Source organism: Serinus canaria, chromosome 4 (assembly GCF_022539315.1).
Source record: "Serinus canaria isolate serCan28SL12 chromosome 4, serCan2020, whole genome shotgun sequence".
NCBI classification, from domain to species: Eukaryota; Metazoa; Chordata; class Aves; order Passeriformes; family Fringillidae; genus Serinus; species Serinus canaria.
This window is the reverse complement of record NC_066317.1, coordinates 25,598,533-25,619,167: the sequence shown is the minus strand read 5'-3', so window position 1 is coordinate 25,619,167 and position 20,635 is coordinate 25,598,533. Positions and strand designations below refer to the sequence as shown.

General features: G+C 40.0%; 1 protein-coding gene across 1 annotated transcript in view; it reads right to left on the bottom strand.

Moving 5' to 3' along the window:
- EGF (epidermal growth factor) overlaps positions 1–20,635 on the bottom strand; it is a 56,159-nt gene that overhangs the window by 18,356 nt on the left and 17,168 nt on the right. Inside the window, exons 6-15 of the mRNA XM_009101542.4 lie at positions 20,392–20,594; positions 16,166–16,291; positions 15,041–15,163; positions 12,713–12,835; positions 11,434–11,559; positions 10,320–10,456; positions 8,246–8,394; positions 6,522–6,626; positions 4,626–4,849; positions 721–888 (exon numbers count right to left, since the gene is read on the bottom strand). Coding sequence (XP_009099790.3) covers positions 721–888; positions 4,626–4,849; positions 6,522–6,626; positions 8,246–8,394; positions 10,320–10,456; positions 11,434–11,559; positions 12,713–12,835; positions 15,041–15,163; positions 16,166–16,291; positions 20,392–20,594 — 1,484 coding nt within the window. The remainder of the gene's footprint in view (positions 1–720; positions 889–4,625; positions 4,850–6,521; positions 6,627–8,245; positions 8,395–10,319; positions 10,457–11,433; positions 11,560–12,712; positions 12,836–15,040; positions 15,164–16,165; positions 16,292–20,391; positions 20,595–20,635) is intronic.

Genomic DNA, 20,635 nt, shown 5'->3' with positions numbered 1-20,635 from the left:
AACAGGAAAATTAACCAGCTGCTTCTTCAGTAAACACCTCTGTTTAGATATGCAGAGTTGAAGAAGTTGGATAAAGAATAAGGGCTGACAAAAACTAAGATACAATTTAATTTTTTTGTATATAACAACATATGCATATAGTAAAGCATAGATATTATCACCTAGGCCCTGTCAGGAAAAGAGATTCATGTACTCTGTATCTAATGCATGTACCACATTTTTAAATTTTATTTCCTTTATTGTTTCTCCTTTGATATTTAGAGTCCTAATATTTCAAGGACATAAGGAACCTGTGATTACCTTATCTCAATCCTGGTCTATGAATTACTTATTTCTGCTTACAGGGAGATTGTTCCCCACAGAAAATCAAATTATTTGATCAAAACCTAACAAATCTCACTAAATCTTTCCCCATGTCATTTGTTATTATTGGTGGTGGGGGGGAGGTGCTAATAGACTAGGATAAATAGGAATTAGAAGACTGTGGTAGCTTCATGGCAATTGATCAGCATCTATTCTTGGGCATGAGCATAAATCTGTCAGCATTCCTAGGACACATGCCCAGATGATGCTTTCAATAAATGCCAGTCTGACTACGCAAGGCTTTTTAAAGAGCCTATTTCTGAGAAGATAATCCTCTACCCAGGGACATCTATTCTACTGGTACCAGTGAACAAGAGGAGGCTGGAAGGGAATGACTGCTCGGTTTTTGCAGTGTACCTGGTTTCGCCAAAGGATGAGCTACAACCACTGCAGAGGGTCTCAGCATGCTGCCTCGCAGACGTACCCTGTTTTGGCCGGTCTTCTTGTCCACCCTCACTAGAGATGGCCTAGCCCAGTCAGAAAACCACAGGTGGTCCTCAAACACCGCTACAGCAAAAGGGTGCCCTGCAAAGACATTGGGTTTGTCGTTTCCACTTCTGTAGAACACACACAAGAAACCCTGCAAAGGAAAGCGTTATCTGCATATAGATCAACTTCTAAGGGGGGCCATAGCTTCTAACCTAGCCATAGCCAGTGCTCCCTTTGATTTCCCATGGGGAGGGGGACGTTTTCATGAGCTGTCACTGTCATATTTTCTGAAAAATCCCTTCGCCAGGATTTCTTCTCCTGGGAAGCTGAGAAGCCTCAGAGAAAAAGAAAAACAATATTCCCTCCTTTGCTTCTCCTGTGTTCTGCTGCTTTGGAATGTGGTTGGAGATTGTTTATCCAACATGTGAATTGTTTTTACTTAATGACCAATCCCCATCCAGCTGTGTCAGGACTCTGAGGAGTCAGTCACGGGTTTTTCATTAGTATCTTGTTAAGCCTTCTGTAAGTATCCTTTCTCTACTCTTTAGTATAGTTTTAGTATAGCATTCTTTAATGTAATATCGGTACATAAAATAATAAATTAGCCTTCTAAGAACATGGAGTCAGAGTCGAATTCTCAATTCCTCTTTTGTCCAGGGGACCCAGAAAATACCACAATGAGCAATGGACCACAGGCAGAGGTTACTTGTGCTCTTAGCAAGGGAGGTTGGGACACTTGCCTGGCTCAGTACACACTCTATGCTTCTGGTGACAACCAGATCTAGTTCACAAGATACATCATCCTTTCTTGAGGCAGCCTTGGGACCAGCCTTTCAGAACTAGAGCACCTCACTCCTCTGCCACGACGTGGCCTGGCAGAGAGCTGCTGAGCTGCACAGCCCCTTTTGCAGTCCTCACAATGCAGAGAGGAAAGGAGCTCATGGCATATGTCATCCTGCACAAGCACCCTGGCACGGGACAGCCTGGGAGATGCAGACACTGCAGCCACTGACTCCTGGTAGGGCCCCAAAGCCAGTGTGTGACCTCTGCAAGTGCCAAAAGTACACACGAGTGCAATGCACAGGGGCATACAGCCAGCTAACATGAACCACAGGAGGCAATAGGCCATCCAGGTAACTTCTTCTCTTTACACTGATGACAACAGGATCCTAGACATCAGCTTCAACCAGGCTCCTAACAATTACAGGACTAATTGTAGCTGCAAGAAATTCCACCCCAAGTTCAGACCACAGGAATTTTTCTTGGTATCACAATATTATCTGCACTAGGAAAACTCAGATCCTTAGTTTGACTTCCAGAGATAAGCTCAGCAATTCAGAATCCAAAGGGAAATTTCATATAAATAATGGCAGACATAAAGGTCTTAACAAAATTTTTCTGACTCTTTTGAATCTCTCATGATAGAAAATTGTCATTAGTCCACATGGGACAATGCATTTTTTCTATACACTCAGAAATCTCCTGCTTTCAAGGTAGCCTTTGGGCAAGCTTTTTGCAATGGAAGGTAAGAACAATGCTGTTCTTCCCTGGATGTACACCTGGCTTCAGAGTGGATGCTTCCTGGCTGAAGCAGGTTTGCTTTGTTGTGGTCTCTAGAGCCCCACTGGCACTGTACTCTACCACTGCAGCCTGAGCCCCTCTAAAAAGGTGTTTTTTAAGCACATGATTTTTATGGTCTGTGCTTTTGCTTCTTGATGTAGACCTCAACTATGTGGTGTTTAATTTCAGTAATGAAATTGTGATCCCAACATGTATTAGCTTAAAAAAAAAAACAAAAAATCAAAGGCAAGCAAACAAGAAAACAAAACAACAGCTAACCAATACAGATAACAATTAGAACCTTGGGGAAGGAGTATGCATTGGTACATCTTAAATTAAAAGCACAAATAAACTGAAAAAAAAAAGTCCTTTAAAAAATTTTCTAGGACACTGTGTAAATGTTCTTTAGTGTTATTTGAAGAGTGAATTATTGGCACCTAACTATCTCCACTGACCCATGCTCAATTACTGATCTGGGTTCTTACCCTTTCTTCCCATTAAATTTGAACAACTAGACCAAGATCTAGATACTGCCCCCAAACAACCAAACATTTCCTCACAGTTTGGGATCTATAGTTTGCACTATTTACAAACAGCACCCTGCTTTGACCAACACTTTATTAACCTCTTATTTTGCAAATACACCAAGGATTAAAATCAGAAGCCTAGAGTCAGTCAGTGGAGAGAGCAGGAACAGTGCAAATGCGACCCACTGCATAAACAAAAGGGATGGTTGTGTTCTTCATTGCCTCGGGCAGGTTGTTATGGGCTGCTGTACTTACAGCTGAAAACGGGGTTAGGTGGAAGAGCCAAAATAATTTATCTGTTTTGTATGCAGCTCTACTGAATGAGCTCTCAGTACAGGAGCACTAGAGGGAGCTGCTGTAATAAAAATTCATGTTACAGCAGAACACCCATGAAGAGGAGCCACCTTCCCGTCCTCCAGTGAACAGCTGGTCAACAACAAAATCTGAATTCTATTCTTCACTAATAGCATTAGCAAATGATGATTACATGCTTTTCTAAATTCATACCCCAACAGGCCTTCATCTCTTTCACTTCCTTGCATACAGATCTCTCACCTCCAAACAGCTGTATCACTGCTCCTTTCACATAATCCATGTTTCTGTGGTGCTCCTAGCTCTCCTCTTTTTTCTCCCTGCAAGACACTGTCTTACTCCTTGTGCAGAAACAAAATGAAACTTGGATCAGATTTTAAGGTCCTCCTTTGCAAATCTGCCCCATGCCTGGAAGAGGCAGTCACCGTGGGGGCAAAGGGAGGAGAGAAGAAAGCTGGAAATTACTAGGAAATTACTTCCTGGGCCTTTTGATGTCTTATAAACTGGAGAACACTTATTGCTCCAGGACCTCACTTTGCTCACCTCCAAAAGACTGGGAGGGTATCTGGCTTAGGTGATGAACACAAGCCTTCCCAGAGCACAGACTAGAACAGAGGCTGCTCGACAGAGTAACCCTAAGGTTACCCATGGCAGTCATGGCATTGAGCTATGAGTCCTCAACCTGCCCATGTTTTGTATGCACACCTACAAAATGGTCCCCAGAGAGATCCCATGATCAAAAGAAATTGTCCTCTCCAGAAACTAATTTGCCATGTACAAGTTTCTTAAGCACATGGTTTACTTTAGATGCGGTACAACATCAGTTCCTTGTTGCTAACACCTCTGTTCTTTTGCTTCAGAACAACACAGTTATGTGTCAAGCCATCTTTGCCATAGAAACTTTGCCATAAAAACTACCAGCACATTGTAAAATCATTTTTCATTTGGTATCTATTGTGTGTTTAGAATCCTTCCAGTGCTCAACACTGCAGATACAGGTTTGCTGCTCAAGGACCTTAACGACCCAAATTAATTCCATTTCTTCCTATGTCAATATAACTCACTGACACAATAAACACAGCAAAACGTGAATTAAACTAATCAGCCATGTATGGGAGAAGCAAACCACATTTTAAATTTTTTGATTCTTTCATTTTTCTGTGTAGGCAGGAAAAAGGCATCGCACAACGTTCTCTGTGCAATGAAAAGTGACTCATTAATAAAAGCATAGAGTGAAAGAAAGACATGTTTTTGCTAAAATTAATAAAGGTCAGTTGGGTAACAGAATGAAGAACTCAAGTGCTGTCATTAACCTCAACATAGCATGGGATATGTAGGACAGCAGCTGGCCAGTAGTTTTCATGCACATATGCAGACACACACACACACACATGGACAACCAGCAGTAGGTAATTGTCAACCCCAAAGCCTCACCTACATCATTCTGTGCAAGAATTCGACGAGCAGAACCATCCAGGTTTGCGCTCTCAACCACGGCCTGTTTAGCATCACACCAGTACACCTTGTCAGCCAAGTAGTCCAGGGCTATTCCACTGGGCCACAGCAGGCCAGTGCTGGCTACCACCCGGCGATCGAAGCCTTCTAACGAAGAGCTGTCAATCCGCGGATTGACCCCCATGTCAGTCCAGAATAATCTCCTTCAGAAAACAAAATGAATACGGGAAGTCAGTAAGTAAATGTTTGTCCTCCTCTCCATGGAGTTCTTTCAAAGCAGAAAGGTCAGATCAGAGCAACCCAGCCCTGACTCACAGGAGAAAAAGTGCACGCGTCAAGAAAACATATTGGCTGCTGATCTTTCCACACTTGCCATAAGACTCCAGAAGATTGCACTGGGACTTATGCAGAATCCTCACTCTGCTCACTGGCATGAAACCTTTGGAAAACAGCTCCTGACTATGTTACCTGCTTTTTGTTTTTCCATGTGACAGCTGATGGTGTTTTAGCAAACCCAGACAACAGAAAACGATGCATTAGCCAGACCCTTGACTAAAGAGGAGTACAACAATAAACAAATGAAACTAAAATTACCCATTATCCATGGAAAGCAAGCAGAAATAGGCAGGTTGCTTAAAAAATCTACACTAGTATCAGGTCCAGAATCCTTCTTCCTTTAATAAAATCATGGTTGTCAGGGTCTCCCTCTGGAGTCCTGTGTGTTATTCACTGAGTGTTTAGCAGTTTTCAGTAAACAGACAATGCTAGATGGCAACTCAAAATGGGGATAGCTATAATTGCAAATATTGTCTGAAGTTCAGGCTCATCTTCCCAGGCACCAGTTGCCTCTGTCAGGTTTACTGAAATAACCCAGGGATTCATTTAGCTTTAGTTACACAAGCAGTTTTGCTCTAACTAATGCAGGGATCAGTATTTTCAAAAATTCTAATTGTGTTTCATATCCCTCTTTAATATTTATAACTATGGGCATTGCCATAATGTCTGTTCATCCTTTCACCATTAACTTTCTAAAAAGTTAGTTTTTAATGATGCTTCTTCCTCCCTTTTCCTTTGCATGCTTTGCCTCTACCAATAATTCTAGTAAACAATCTGTCAGAACCTACAATTTTTTCAAAGTTTTCCCAAAATGTTTCTATAGCATTCAAACTCTACTGAAATGTTCTATGGGCAGAGGCAAGCTAGCAAAACACGCTCCCCAAACCCGCTTCTTTCTAATTCATCAGGACTTAGTAATAGTAGGATATGAGCATCAAAGCAAAATTTAAAGGACCAGATTTAAAATGCTCCTACTACAAGCATATTGACTAAAAATCCATGGGACTTTGCCATCGATTGAAACAGCCAGAATTTCATCAAGAGTGTAAACACATGGGATCATTTCAACACCAGCTGAGAAGATACAAGGTGCATTTAAAACAACGAATCTCCAGAACAGTAAATTAGGTTTAGTTTCCCCTGAAACTGAAACATGGATCAAAAAAAGAGAAGTTTTGTAAGCACTGCTGGTTAAAAGTGATTACCTTCTTCTCACTACTAGATATGGAGCCATGTAAGTTTGTAGTGTGGCACCTACAGCTGTCAGTGACCTCAGTTGCTCATGCTTATCTTTAGCTAAAATTGCATGTAGCATCATTAATGCTCCAATTACTTTCTTCTAAAGTCTATATGAGAAATGAACATGTCCCAGCTCATGAAAGAAACCCTGCAATAAAACATTACAATTCACACAGCTCTGCGAGGAAATGACTAATCCAGCATGAGACTAATGCAAATTTTGACTGCCAAAGTTTACACATTCATTTTTAAAAATCATCCACAAGCATTACATGATTTACTGTGTTTATCACTCCTTACTTAGCAAATGGGTGAATGGCAATCCCTCGGGGCTGTGAGAGATCCTCCCAGATGATCATTTTTCTTTGCATTCCATTCAGATTGCTCCTCTCAATGCTCACCTTCCTGCAACACACAGAGCACTGTCAGGTCCTCCCTGCCATCTTTTTAATTGCCTTCTTGGGCTGAATGCACTAAGATTTTGCATTGCTTTAGTTTTGCTGTAATAAATAATTTCACAGCGACAGGAAGTAATCCTGCTGATGTAGGATGTCTAGTTGTTTTATCAGCAAGTAATTCATGTTACAGCTTCATTATCTGGTCCAGGGCATGATGATAAAATACCTGCTGGTCTGCAGAAGACATGAAGTTCTTCTTCTTTGGGTGAATAATGAATTGCAAGTATGATCACTAATAGATAAATGCTAGCTTTAAAAGGATTCAGGAGAAAAACCAGCTCCTAACTGAATACCATTACCAAATGTATAAAGAATTTTTTAAAAGAGTACTTTTACATAGCATTTTTCATCCAGAAATCAGTGGTCATTTTACATATTACATCTCTTTTGCAGGAAAGAATGAGGCTAAGGTTCTTAACATTGCTCATAAAATCTGTGGCCAAGTCAAGTATAAAATTTACATTGCCAATCTTTCAATTCACCTTTTTTTCCAGAAAACTGATTTTATTGCTGCAATATTCATCTTCTCAAACAAATATCAGCCTCTAACTGCAAGCAAACCTACAGCCTTCCATGCCTCTTTTAACCCTCAAAGAAAGGCCCCACAGAGATGGAAGGAGAAATATATTCCTGCAAATGTGGAATACAAACAGGTAAATGCAGTGGGTGAGAAGGAATTTGCAGATTCAAATTGTCGTATTCCCCCTGAATATATCCTGTCTTATGGAGAGAAGCACCATAATCTCCCATTTCACAAGAAACACTGGCATATTTCTACAGCAGCTCAATCATGTGACAATATTGGAGCTAAAAGCAAGGAAGTGGACTAGCAGAATATTCAAAACATAGAAGGAGGGTGGTCTAAACACTCAAAATTACTTTCTATTGACTAACAAATTATGGATCATGTTGAAAGCTCATGACCACTCTTAAAGGAGTCTTCATTATCTGTTGTGATCTGAAACTACCTTTTCATCAAAGGTCAGTTTTGTTTCCCTCTGCATATAAGGTTAGGTATCAGCTGAAAGGTGGTCACATTGTCTGGCAGCAGTCATTCCTCTTTTATCAGAGATAATTGACAAAGACTCTCCAATAACACGATTCTAGCTGCCAACAACACTGACTTCTGCCCCAGATGTACTCAATACCATAAAACTCTTTTTTATCTGTATGTATGTATGTATGTATATACAAAGAAATACCTATGCACACACACTCACACACAGAGTATGTGTATAAAAAACAGTGTGAGGAAATACATTCACATGCACATGTGCACGTGCACATATGTACGCATGCAGTGCATGCTTTAGATTCCTTGCAACTGAGTCCAAATCCTTGTTTCTTGGAAAGACAAAGATAAAAACACAATACAGACTGCACGTGAACTTGTAGCATTTGAGTTTTACAGAACCTTCCAACTGTATACACTTGGGACTAAAACTACCCAATCAGAATGTGAAGCGCTACTGAACTAGTGATATCTCAGCTATTTCTGCATCACCAGTCATTTATTCCAAATATTTTATGGCACGCTGCAGCATAAATGCCCTGTGGAGCATGTACCCTCTGTCTGTCCAGTACAATTTACGGTTAATCCAGTCCACAGCAAGGCCCTCGGGTGTATCCACAGCTCCATGAATAACCTTTTCGCGACCTGAGCCATCCAGATTAGCTCGTTCTATCCATTTCAAGGCAGTGTGGGCAAAGTAAATCTGTGAATAAATAAGAGACAAGATGTCATTAGGTCTCATCTCACTTTCTACTCTACCTCCTCTGTCTAGTAACTCCATTCTACAACACCTTTTCATCTGGAAAATTCCCTAAACTCCTTATTCACAAAAGGCTACACAGGTAACCCGTGATCCCTGATCAAATAAAAAGACACTTATCCTTCAACCAGGATGACTTCTACAGGCAGCTTGTGCTTAGCTGTAAATCCTGGTTGCCCTATATACAGCTCTCTGAATATCCTGTAGTTTTGTTTCAGCCAGCAGATACTTCGCATGAAGCACAGCTGAGGAAGCAAAAGTAGGAACAGGCAGAAAGAAGCATGTTGTCATTTCACTGGCTGCTCATGTTGAAAAGGGAGAAGTGTGGAGAAGATAGAAACACTCTGTGTATATCAAGGAGCTGGGAAGTGAAAAAGAGTTGTAAAATTTACTTGTATTTTTTCCACTCTTTTATCCTGCAGATATCTTAATTTTTTACTAGGTGTCTATTCTATAAGGCTCCAGCATTTCCAGAAGAGATTCCTTAGCCTGGGGTCAAAAGTAAAGTTCTTTGCTGGTAGGGAAACTAGGTTTGCATTTTCAAATGATGTGTAAATTTTATCTTGTATCCAAATACCAGAGGGAGGCAAACATTGCATGGCACAACCATACCAAAAGCAGTGCTGAGGCTTTCTTTGGAAATGGTAACAGCGAAACAAATAACTTTGCTTTGATGCTGGCCATGAGGTCAAACAAAACAGGAGGGAGCCTCTAGCCTTAGCCCAGCTAATTCAACACCCTGGGAGCACAAAGGGGTTCTGCCTTGTCACTTGGCTGACACAACCAGGCTCCTGCAGCCTGGCTGGCCCCTGCGTGTCCCCCCACCTCTGTTCTGCCACCCATCACCACAGGAGGGGATCCCTGGTGCACACCAGAGTCACTGGCACAGCTGATCCACTCTTGGCACAGCACAAGGCAACTGCTGCCTCTCCAGCAGGGCCCTATTTTGGGAGCAAGTGGAGATGTTCCAGAAGTGCCTGAAGTGCTCCTCCTGTGAATGCAGATCTGGTAACATTCACATTTGTTTAGCTGTGTCCATCTGGGCCTTGAGGTGTTTCCAACAGCTTAACTGAGCTCCTCATCAGCTTTCACTGTACCATCCAGTATTTCTTTGCAACACTTTTACAGTGGAGGTAAGTCTCTCCATGGGAAAATATAACTGTGCCACAGAAGGCACAGCTGAACTGCTATTCTTCCCAACTCTGCAGGCAAGGAGTGGGACACTAGGATGTGGCCACACAGACAAACAGGTCTTTATACAGAAAAGATTCCTGTTTCCAACAGCACTATCTAGTATGTGAGGAGTGCATTTTAGAAGAGCAATAGACTCTGGGAGCATTCAACAGTTTTGCTCAATGATATCAAGACATAGGAAATAATTCTTGTTAAGATTACGCCAACATTTAGTTGTAAATGTAAATTTACAGATTTACAGATTTACATCTGTAAATGTAAATTTACAGATCTGTAAATTTACAGATTTATCTGGATAGAATAAAAGATACTTTTGCTTGTACCACTACACAGTGAAAAAAGCTCACAATATATTTCCAGAAAACACTAAAGTCTTAATGGAGAAAACTCACGCAAAAGTTCTTTAGCATTGAAATCATGCCTGAAGTGAATTTAGACATCTAAATTCTCTGTGAACCATCATTTTCAGTGTACAAAAAAGAAATAAATAAAGGATGGAACTCTTCAGCTAATGTTTGGCAGCCTATACCAGTTGTGCCCCTAGACAGGCAACAGAACAACGAGCAGCATAATGTGTAATCCAGATCACTGACAGAGGAAAGGTTAAGGCACATGAAAGCTCAATCCTTTTGTCCTTGCAACACTCCAGAATCCTCTCATTTTTAATGCCTTACCTTATTTTCCACCGGGTCAGAGTCCAGTGCTAAGACTACTCCCATCTGCCAGTCAAGTAAACTTGTGTAATCTGTTCCATCAAAACTGATCTGGCGGATATCTTGGCCATTTGCAAATAACAAAAATGGCTTAGGACCTGTTGATTAAAATTTGCCAATGTGTTAATTGCACTAAGTTCAACGGGATCTCTAACTCACATTACTACCTAAGTAGCCTTGTAAATAAATAACAGTAAAAGACAAAATAAGGAACAGAACCCAAAAGAAATTACAGCAATTTTCCTACACTCCACTTGCCTAAGAAATTGAAGATAAATGTGAATATAAGTTTACAGGATCAGCCTCAACATTTCTGACAAAAGGAGTCACTAGTCCTGCTGCATTTCAAACTGAGTGCCTTAGCCTTGAGGCAACCATCTCTCTACATTTCACTGCATCATAATAAATGCCAAAGTAACTTGGATTTTGCATATGGAGAAGTATTTTGTAGTAAAAGCAAGAAAGATACTGTCCTCTAAAAAAAAGGAAAATACATAGCTTTCCCCTTATTTTGGGCACAAATCAAAAGCTTCTTTTTCCTCCTCTCTCTATGGTAATTGCTTATACCTTGCTGATCACCAGAGTCTGCCCTTTTCTCAGAAAGAGCAGAAGGGTCTGGAATCCAAAAGTGCACATCAAACACCTCAGCTTCCTGGGGCCAGTGGGGGAGAAATATCCTTATATGGAAAGTCCTTTGCAGAGTATTCCCTATCCTAGTCACAAACAGAGACTTCAGCCCCAGTTCTGTAACACTGAGCAGGAACTATGCCCGTATTTATGTGAAGGCACAAAACCCTCTGAACTGCAGAACAGACCTCCACAGTATGGAAGCCTGGTGTGAAATGCTAAAGATGGATCGCAGACTGGACTTTCTGTGAAGGAGACAGAACCATGTGCTGGTGCTTGTTCTGGTTCATTTCCAAAATAGGTTGTCTTTCCTAACAACTAATACTTCCCAAGTTTCACAAAGTAACCTAGAATCTGCGCAAAAAGGGATCCCTGTTGATCCACCTTAAAGAACTCAAAAAAGTTTGCTGTTATTGGCAGAAATGTGCAAGCATACCAAGACACCAACCTATAGCAGTGCAGTGCTTTCTGTCCCGCTGAAGCTTATATCCAGGAAAACAAGCACACTCCCAGGAGGATGGGCTTAAAGAAGAGCATATCTGACTGCAGCCACCATTATCTGGAGATGTACAACCTTAAACAGAGCATTTGTAAAATTTTACTGTGCCGTTCTAAAAGAAAAATAAAATACAACAAAATCAGAGGTATAAGAGAATGGTTCACTCTGCTCAGGATTTCTACAGTGCAAATCATCTCAGTGACTGGTAGATTTACCTAAAGGCCTTCTGCTGAAAGCAGAAGCTTAGAGAAGTGAAAGAAAATGAGTAGTAACTTGTTCCAGAGTTTTCCTGAAAATTACAACACAGGATGTTGTGCTGTAACACAAAGTGGGAGGGAGGGATATGTAAAGTGAGAGGGTCTTTCATGTGTTTCAGAGAACTCTTCTCCCATGCAAATCTCACCCCATCTACAACAGAGTGATACACTTTATCAGACTTTGCTCTCCTTGCAGAGAAACAGCAAATTAATGCAATTGTCTCCCCAGAAGTTAATCAGGCTAGGATGACAAATTGATACTTTTTAAGAAAACAAACCAACATTTCATGTAAAAAAGAAACCATTCTTCTGTTATTTTTTTCTGTTGTATTCTCAATATCAACATGAGCTAGGGAAACAAAAATAATGATTGAATCTATGTATAAAGTACAGTCCACAATATGAAAGGGATTAAAAGGGAAAGATTTTTCACAGCATAAGGCTGTCAGTAATGGAGCTATGTGGACCCCTAAGACTGAAAAGATGCAGTTGAGAATCTACAGTCCCCTGAATTTGGAAAATTGCTGAAGTGTGGAATGACAGATTGAGTGTAGCAACTTCAAGTATTCTGGCAGCAAAAATTCCATTTGTGGGTAGTTTAGGGTGACTCTGAACATGGGGTGCATGACATCAATAAAATTATCACCTGAGTTTTAATTTTGTACTTCTATGACCTCTCAAGTATAAATTTTAGATCTCCCACAGCAAAAATCTGAGACATGCCTTGATCTGTGCTGCAACAAAAGAACTTGGCAAGCAAATATTGGGTGTTGCTGCTACTAAAAATCTATTAAAAAATGAAGGTGAATACTGCTCATGTCAGGACTCAAATCACCTTACATTCTAATATCTTGTACAATCATTTACAGCTGTCCAAAATTAGTGTAAAACGCCTTCATTCACTTCTGGCTCTTGGTGCCAAGAATAAACAGAGACTGGCAATCACTTCAGCTAAGAAAAATGTTCCTTACCTGTGCATGTTTTGCCATCCACTTTGAGCACAGATCCTTCTGGGCAAAAGCAAACAGGGCCTTTGGATGTTTGAAGGCAGCCGTGACTACATCCGGTGTCATTACTTGTACAGGTAATTAGCTCTACAGTAATTTAAGGAGAAAAAAAAATCCTAAATGATAATGAAAACTTTTACTAAGCCCCCAGTAAGAGATGTTAACACCTTCTTAAATAGCAAAAGAAGAAGATAAAAAAAAGGAAGGAAAAGAAATGTAAAAATAAAAGTGCGATGTTGAGTGTACAACACTTCTGCAGTCTATCTGTGGTTTGTTATGTTGTGTTTCTGTTTCTCTTTTTCAATTTTTTCCACACCTCCTCCTGATTACAGCCCAGGAGAAAGCCAAAATTGCTGAGTCCTGAAGCCATTATACTTATCAGCCCTAAATTTTCCAAAATACTCTGAAGATTTGTTAGCAGAATATAAGTAATTTTGAAAATTTTCTTTCTTGTACTTCATCAAAAATAGATCAGGTTCTAAAAACTGCAAGGAATCTATACTGAAAGAATAAGTATAAAAGACCAAGAGAATGAGGAAGAACTACTTTCCTACTACTCCAAGTATAAAAGAGCTTAGATCAACCAAAACAGGAGGTGAACCTTCCAGAAACAAAACTATGTTCCTAAGTGTCAATTTTAGCAGTTATAAGGGCAAAATCATCTGAGGACTTGGCAAGAGCTCTCCATTACTTGCCATTAGAAATGTTGCAGTGCCAACATCTTTTTTTAGTATTTCTTCAATGCAGTTTCACAAGATGGGCTCCTTCCACCTTCTGCATTGCAGTGCTCCATCTCTTTGTCTGAATTCTAGCGCCATATGACTGGAACCAATGTAAGAGTTCCACAACTGCTTCTGTGAATCAGCTGCACACATTGGCCTAAATGGTGCAGAGCTCTTGCAAGTATTGCTTCTGCAGGACAACTGCATTCTGGACTGGAGTGTGCCAACCTCCTCAGCACAGAGAATGGGGTCCAGAAAATTCCTTCTGACCAGAGCTTGTGGCTTTAGGTGAAGAGCTTCACAAAGGACTTGGAGGACAAAGCATCAAAATCTCTGACCAGGGTTTGGACTTCTAATCCTCTGTGTGTGTGTCTCTCCAGCTGCATAGCTGGTGAACACCTTCCTTGTGCTGCAGGTCACATTGTCCATTCTGCATCCCTGGCCTGTGCTAGAAAAACATCATTTTCTGTCTAATTTGAGCCACCCAAAATGCAGGCATAGAGTTCAAGCTGGTCATCCAAAGCAGGACTGAGTTTCACAGTGTCTCAGTGTTGTTTTGGATGGAAAATGATATCCCATCTCCCTAGAACCTCTGGCTGCAGCCCTCCCCTAGCTCTGCTGCTGCAGCTGGCTGCCTTCTGCAGCAGTCACACACACCCTGGACCCCCACACTGGGGTCACTGGATCCTGCTCCTGGCTCCCTCCAAGGAAGAAGTGGCTCTTACAGAATCACAGAATATCCTGAGTTGGAAGGGATCCACAGGGATCATCGAGTCCAACTCCTGGCCCTGCCCAGGACTCTTGGAGTCTAAAATAGACTGATTGTTAGAGTCTGTTAGATTCTATGGCTATAAATACTCTCCAGTAGTGATATTTAATATACTCTAGATCCTTATCCTGCCATGATCCACACAGAACTCATTGGTGTGCACTGGCACTCCTGCTTGGGCCTTATACCAATGCTTAATTTCAAATAAACAAAGTATAAGGACCTTTTTCCATGCATAAGCTTCACTACAAAACTGACTGACAATATTCCAAGACCTCAAAACTTGGAAGCTTTTGATATTTTATGTTCTAGACTTACTTCAGAAAAGCTTAGTTCATTTGTAGGCTGAGCATAAACATTTAATTCAACTAATGTCATGCATATTAGCAATGCTGTCAGCCCTGATCTGAAAAGAAAATACAGGGTGCTCTTAGATGCTCTTTCAGAGACTGGGCAAATCCTTAGAGAGTGAGCCAAATTCAGAGACCACATTTAAAAATACAAAACTGCTTATCCACCTGGAATTTGTCACCAGGCCTCATCTGAGAAGAGGTCTCCCTGGAGACATGACTTGTTTCTTTTTTCCTCCTCTGAAGCAGTGCACACAATTTCCCACGTGTAACTTCTGCTTGCTTGAACACGACACCTGAAATCAGTTCGCTCACTTTAAGCTGATCCTGCTTACATAACATGGGATTGGAAGCAGCAACGCAGTGCACACAACTTTCAGCAGTTCCCAGTGTGAAATGAGGGCTGTCTCCAGCAGGATGCTCCAAGTGTTTGTGTGGTACAGCTCCTTACCATGGCACGTTTTCCTGTCAGGCAGCAGAACAAAGCCTCTAGGGCAGGTGCAGTAATAGGAGCCAGGGATGTTCACACAGCCCAAAGTGCAGCCGTGGTTCCAGAAGCCACACTCATTAATGTCTGCAAAAAAAAAAAAGAGAATTTTTTTGTGTCAGAATAACCTCATCAGTCAATGTTAGGGAATAGATTAATGAAACAAAATAACAGTCTGAAAAAGTACATCCTTTTTTTGCATTCATTTCACAAAAATGTGTTTTTTCTAATGAACCATAAGAAAACAAGTTTGCAGACCTCATTCAAATCAGTGTTAAAAACCTTCTAGCAAAACAAACTCGTGCTCTATGTGTCCAGCATAGCTGCCTAGAGGACTTTGAAAAAGATGACTTTTCATACAGATTCCAGTGTCATTTAAATCCTGTGCACATCCAAAATAGGTACATTAGACACTTGCTTGCAACATAAGTTCTTTTTAAAAATTTGGGTTCAACACGACTTAAGTAAAAGCCTCAAAACACAAGTGTTTTAAAAGTTGAAATTCAGAAATCAAACCTGAGAATTTCCTGAGAACTGGAATGCTGGTGCTCAGGCAAGTTTGTAAATCCTGTAAGCTAGGAATTCTGATGCCATTATGTCTTATAAAATCTGGTCATGTGAAAGAGATGCTTTAAAAAGCATTATGTTATCTATTATTAATAGAAATTTTTGATTTTTAATAAAAGAATCCAGATTAAAGTATTTAGAAGCATCTTAAGTATTTCTGTCTTTTTTGAAATGATACTTCAGACAGACTTCTTGTTGCTAGATTATTCCATGTTTCACCTTTGGTGGCACATCCAATTTCATCCTTCTTTTAAAATTAAATTAGCATACATAAGCATTTCTACTTATCTGAAGCTCCTTTACCTATGACCTAAGACCGAAATTTCTCACAAGAATAGCGTCTGTGACACTCTCACAGGTCTTGTTTTAAACTATTTCAGACTTGGAAGGACATAAAACTGAAATGGCACGCTGAAATTTTTAAAAGCTCATAGTAATTTTTCAAACTCAAGATTCTAAGTAAAAGAACAGAAGAATTTTTTCATGTGATGGAATAAAGTGGATGAGAAATTCATGTATTACCTTCACAAAACTGTTTATTTCGACTTAAAATAAAGCCACTAGAACATTTACACCGATGACTCCTTAAGTCTGGCCTGCAGATTCTTCTTCTGCACTTTTCTCTGTTCAAATCACAGATTCCTTTTTCTGAAAGAACAATTACAGTGTAAGTAGACTGGAGTTCTTATCATATTAACCCTCCAGTAGAAAGATAGTAAGAGATGTATTTTCTTGTCAACATCTGCTTGCTCAACCAAGCTGAGGAGCTTCTTATTAATGCAAAATAACTTCTTTTTTTTTTCCATTGGTAAAATCAGGCAAAAAACAGTCACTGTAAAAATGAAAGTACTTGGAATACTAGGAGTAGGTGTATCCAAATGATCATTTTGAGCTCTACGCCAGCGCAACAGATTTAGAGAGAGCATGAGCTAGGGGATGGTTTGGTTTGGGCATACCTAGAGTGACTATGAAAGGGAAAATCCAAGTTTCCTATGCCCCCAGTCCTGCCCAGTATTATATATTACAACACTCAGAAATAAGAGCAACAGTGTTGTTGTTGTTATTATATTGGAGTATTATGACCACATTATTACTCATATTATTTAACAAAAAAGAAAATGGGAGCTTTTAATGACCATGTGTTTCATTTGGGCAAAAGGTCCATTTGGCCCATTCTAGAGTATCTTTGTGTTGGTGGTGTGGCTCTATGAGAAATACAAGTATTATAAATGCTGAGCTCAAATTTCAAACTCAGAACCTTTTTTCAAAGGAAGAAGAAAAAAATGTGCCCAACAGGCTCTCAACAGGAGCCTTCCTATTTCTCCTGCTTCACAGGAAAAGCTACTCCAGTATCCTTTCTCATGAGAAGGATTTGCAGAGCCTCATGTCTGTGCTCAGCTATCTTTCAGGGCTGGTGCTTTCACAGATATGCAGCACTCCTGATTTTATTTTTGTCTCCAAACTGGTTATTTTTGTTTGAACTGTTGCTACTGAATGTGGGTGTGCAGCCACACAAAATGCTGTCTTTGCCCTGGGCTGTGTGTGTAAGACATCACAGGCTTGTACAGGCAAAGAAATGCATATGTGACCAACTTTCTTCTGCTGTTTCCCATTCACAATCTAAACTCCAAGAGATGGTAAACTGCATCATATTTAAGCTCCAAGTTCATTCTTCTGCTAGTCACAACAGAGAAAACGTTGCCCCCTTGGTGGAAAGAGAGATCCCATCTATAAATGTAATAATATATAATTTCCCAGACAGACACTGCAGCTTGGCTACAGGCTCACCTTGCATGTATTTGGTTAACTGGTTAAGTCTTCTCTAGCAAAGGTCATAGCATTAAATGCAAAATTATGAATGGATGACTAGGTAGATATTATCTCTGTTATTTAGCATGTTATCTTTTAAGACACTAGAATTTTGTGTGGTTTGAGGTGAGCCTCTTGTTTTGTAGAATTAATTTTGAATTGGACACAATCTTTTTCTACTGCAACTGAATTGGGAACATACAGAGTCTAATCTTCAAATAAAGAACTCATTAGAACGGCAGAAGTGCAAGTGCATGCAACCACAAAGAAACAGAATCCACAAACAAGATCACATTCAAGGCTGCATCATATGTTCATCATTGTTTCTCATTTTTCTCCCCATGGTTGTACCATTATTGATCTAGTGGTCTAAAGCGACCTATGACACCTTGGAGATACAGAATAAATAATAGAAGCTATAGTTTTGCCATCTGGACAATCTCTGGAGGATAATAATTCTTAACTTGGTATTAGAACTCTCTGTAGCCATATCAATACACAAAACCCCAATCACATTTTAAAGTTTAATGGTGATTAAATTATGAATCACAAATGTAATATAATGTAATATTTTCTAGAAGAACACCATTACAAATCACTCTTCTGAACTTATTTGTGTTTTAGGGTTTTTTTCCCCTCCCATCACCTGTCTTACATGGAAATACATACACTCAGATATTAGCCTGATGCTTGTATCTTACACTGGAAAGAAATATAACATAATTTCTCAAAAAAAAAAAAATTACAATTGTGCTGAATATCATTAATGTGGTAGGAAAGATTCTCTCAAAGAATTCCAGCAGCAGTATTTGAGATTTTAAGGTATTTCAGATATTTTATGAGCCTTGATTAAAAGGGACACACCAAAGTTGTTCTTTGGGGTTACAGCAAACCCACAGATGAATTAATGTTCTTCTCTTTACTAATTGGCCCTGACCAATCCAAGGAAGTAGTTTGAAAGAGAAAGGGAAGAGGGAACCTGAGGAATTTAAGTAGCAAAGTAAATAACTGAAATGACAGTAAAAAAATCAAATCATATCAGTTGCACACTTCACCTAAGTTCCCTTTTCATCTGAAGGAACTCACTAGTTATCTGCTTTAAGAAGGCTTGATAATTCACAGCTGACACTACATTGCAATGTACATTTTCTTAGCTTGTACAGAGCATCCAATTAGTCTAGGTATGCTTTTATCTCCAGATTTCTCTGTCGTAAGATCAGCTATAAATCTCATTTGAACTCCAGGCTCATTAGTCCTCCTTTCATCCCTGTTCTTGCATTGGATAAGCCAAGCAATGCACACACAAAGTCCAAAAGGTTCATCTGGATTCAGCCTCTTAAGCTTCTTTCTTTCTACTCCACGATTTCCCAGACATTTTACAAGAAGTTATTTGGCATTATTTTTAAAAAGCCTACCGCTGACAATGCTTTCTATTGTACAAAAATTTACTAAACATGTAGGAAATATACATACATTCGAAAACATTGGTAGGTCATATATGAACAAAAGCAGGAAAAGCCAATTTTCATGGAAAGAGAAATGCCAGAAAGCAGAATGTTCCAGTGGAAGAAGTGGAGTAAATCTTCTGAGAGAAGAATAAAGGCTAAGTGCCCACAGTCACTGAAATTAAGCTGCACATTCTTGCCCTAGTTCCTCGATGTGAGGGCACCAAATGTGTCAGCAGAAAAAAGTGCTTCCATTTGCCAGGACAGCCATTTTCCCCAAAGGAAGGACAGATCAAGTATTGTCTCTGAATAGAGACTCCCTGTGCTTACAAGGCTAAGCTTGATTTCCAGGAACACTATCTTCTGCATCTCAACACGTCTTGGCACTGCAAAGAAAGCATTTGAGGGGGAAAGCTGCTTTGAAGGTTTTGATTTTCCCACTCAGACCAGTTTTCATAGGGCACAGACTGCATGGTACAGCTGTTGGCTGGCATGAAGAAAGACAAAGCCTATTTTATAGTAGCTATTTAGAAATAGTTCAAAGATACATTTACAGTTTGATTTTTGCTCATATGAACTAAAACAAACACTATGTTCTCCCCATGTCTTTATAACTCTGGGAGTCCATGGCTGTCTTCCCTTGGGAGCTGTGCAACCACTGCTTGGCACACAAATGCCACCACACTCTTTGCTGCATTGCTCTTATCCAAGCAAAACTGGTGACAAAAGCTATTCCATTAAAGCAAGAATGCTCTGCTCCCCAGAGACTAGGGGACAAGACATTATTTATTTCCCTGGACATCCCCCCACTTCCTACTTCCTCAGCAAGAATCCCCAAGGAAGGTGAACTATTGATAGTTAATTATCTTCACTTTTGGATCCACAGTGAAAGGCAGCGAGATGACCAACTCACACTGCGGGCTGCAATTGGTATCAATTTAAGAGGCAGGAGTCTCTTATCCTATAGTTGTATAGCAGCTTCAAAACTGTCTAAGATCTGCTGACTTTTAATGGAATCATTTCACAACAAAGCTGAGACATCCATTTGTAGAACGTTCTGTGTGCTCAAAATTCTTCGCTGCCATAATAGTCAGAGTTGTTTACATGCACCTTAGACTAAATTCTCCAGAATGAAGCAGATATTTGGTGAGGATAATGTAGGCAGGAGGTTAAAAATCTGTATGCTTTGTGCATTTAGCAGAAAAGCATAAAAATATCTTTGTACGAAGAAAAGCTAGAGAATGAGAAAGTCACATTTATCCGCATGTGTGTATAGATTAATGAAGCAAGCAGTTCACGCTTTCATGCTTCTACCCTGATACCCAGCTGGAACTGCACACACCAAGTGGAGCTGTGGACCACTGAAGTGAAAAAAAAAAACTTCTTCCTTTATTTCACTGAGGCCTGGAATTTTGCCAAAGAAAATTCTTACTGCAGAGAATCAGAGTGTATGACATTATTATTCTGACACACAGCAGCATTACATTTACTTACCCAAATCCTGAGAACCAATCCTTGCACCTGGCTGCTTAAATGGGTGTACTATTTTTATTTCCACTGGTGGGAAAAATGATGGCTTCAGGCTAATTGTGACTACAACGTTCCCAGTATATTTGTTGGCTCTCCATATCATGCCAGACTTCAAATCTGAGTAGTACAGGTGCTCAGCAAAGAGAGACATACTGAGCAATTGATGTCTACAAGAGAAGAGAGCAAAGTGGCACATTACCTGATCCCT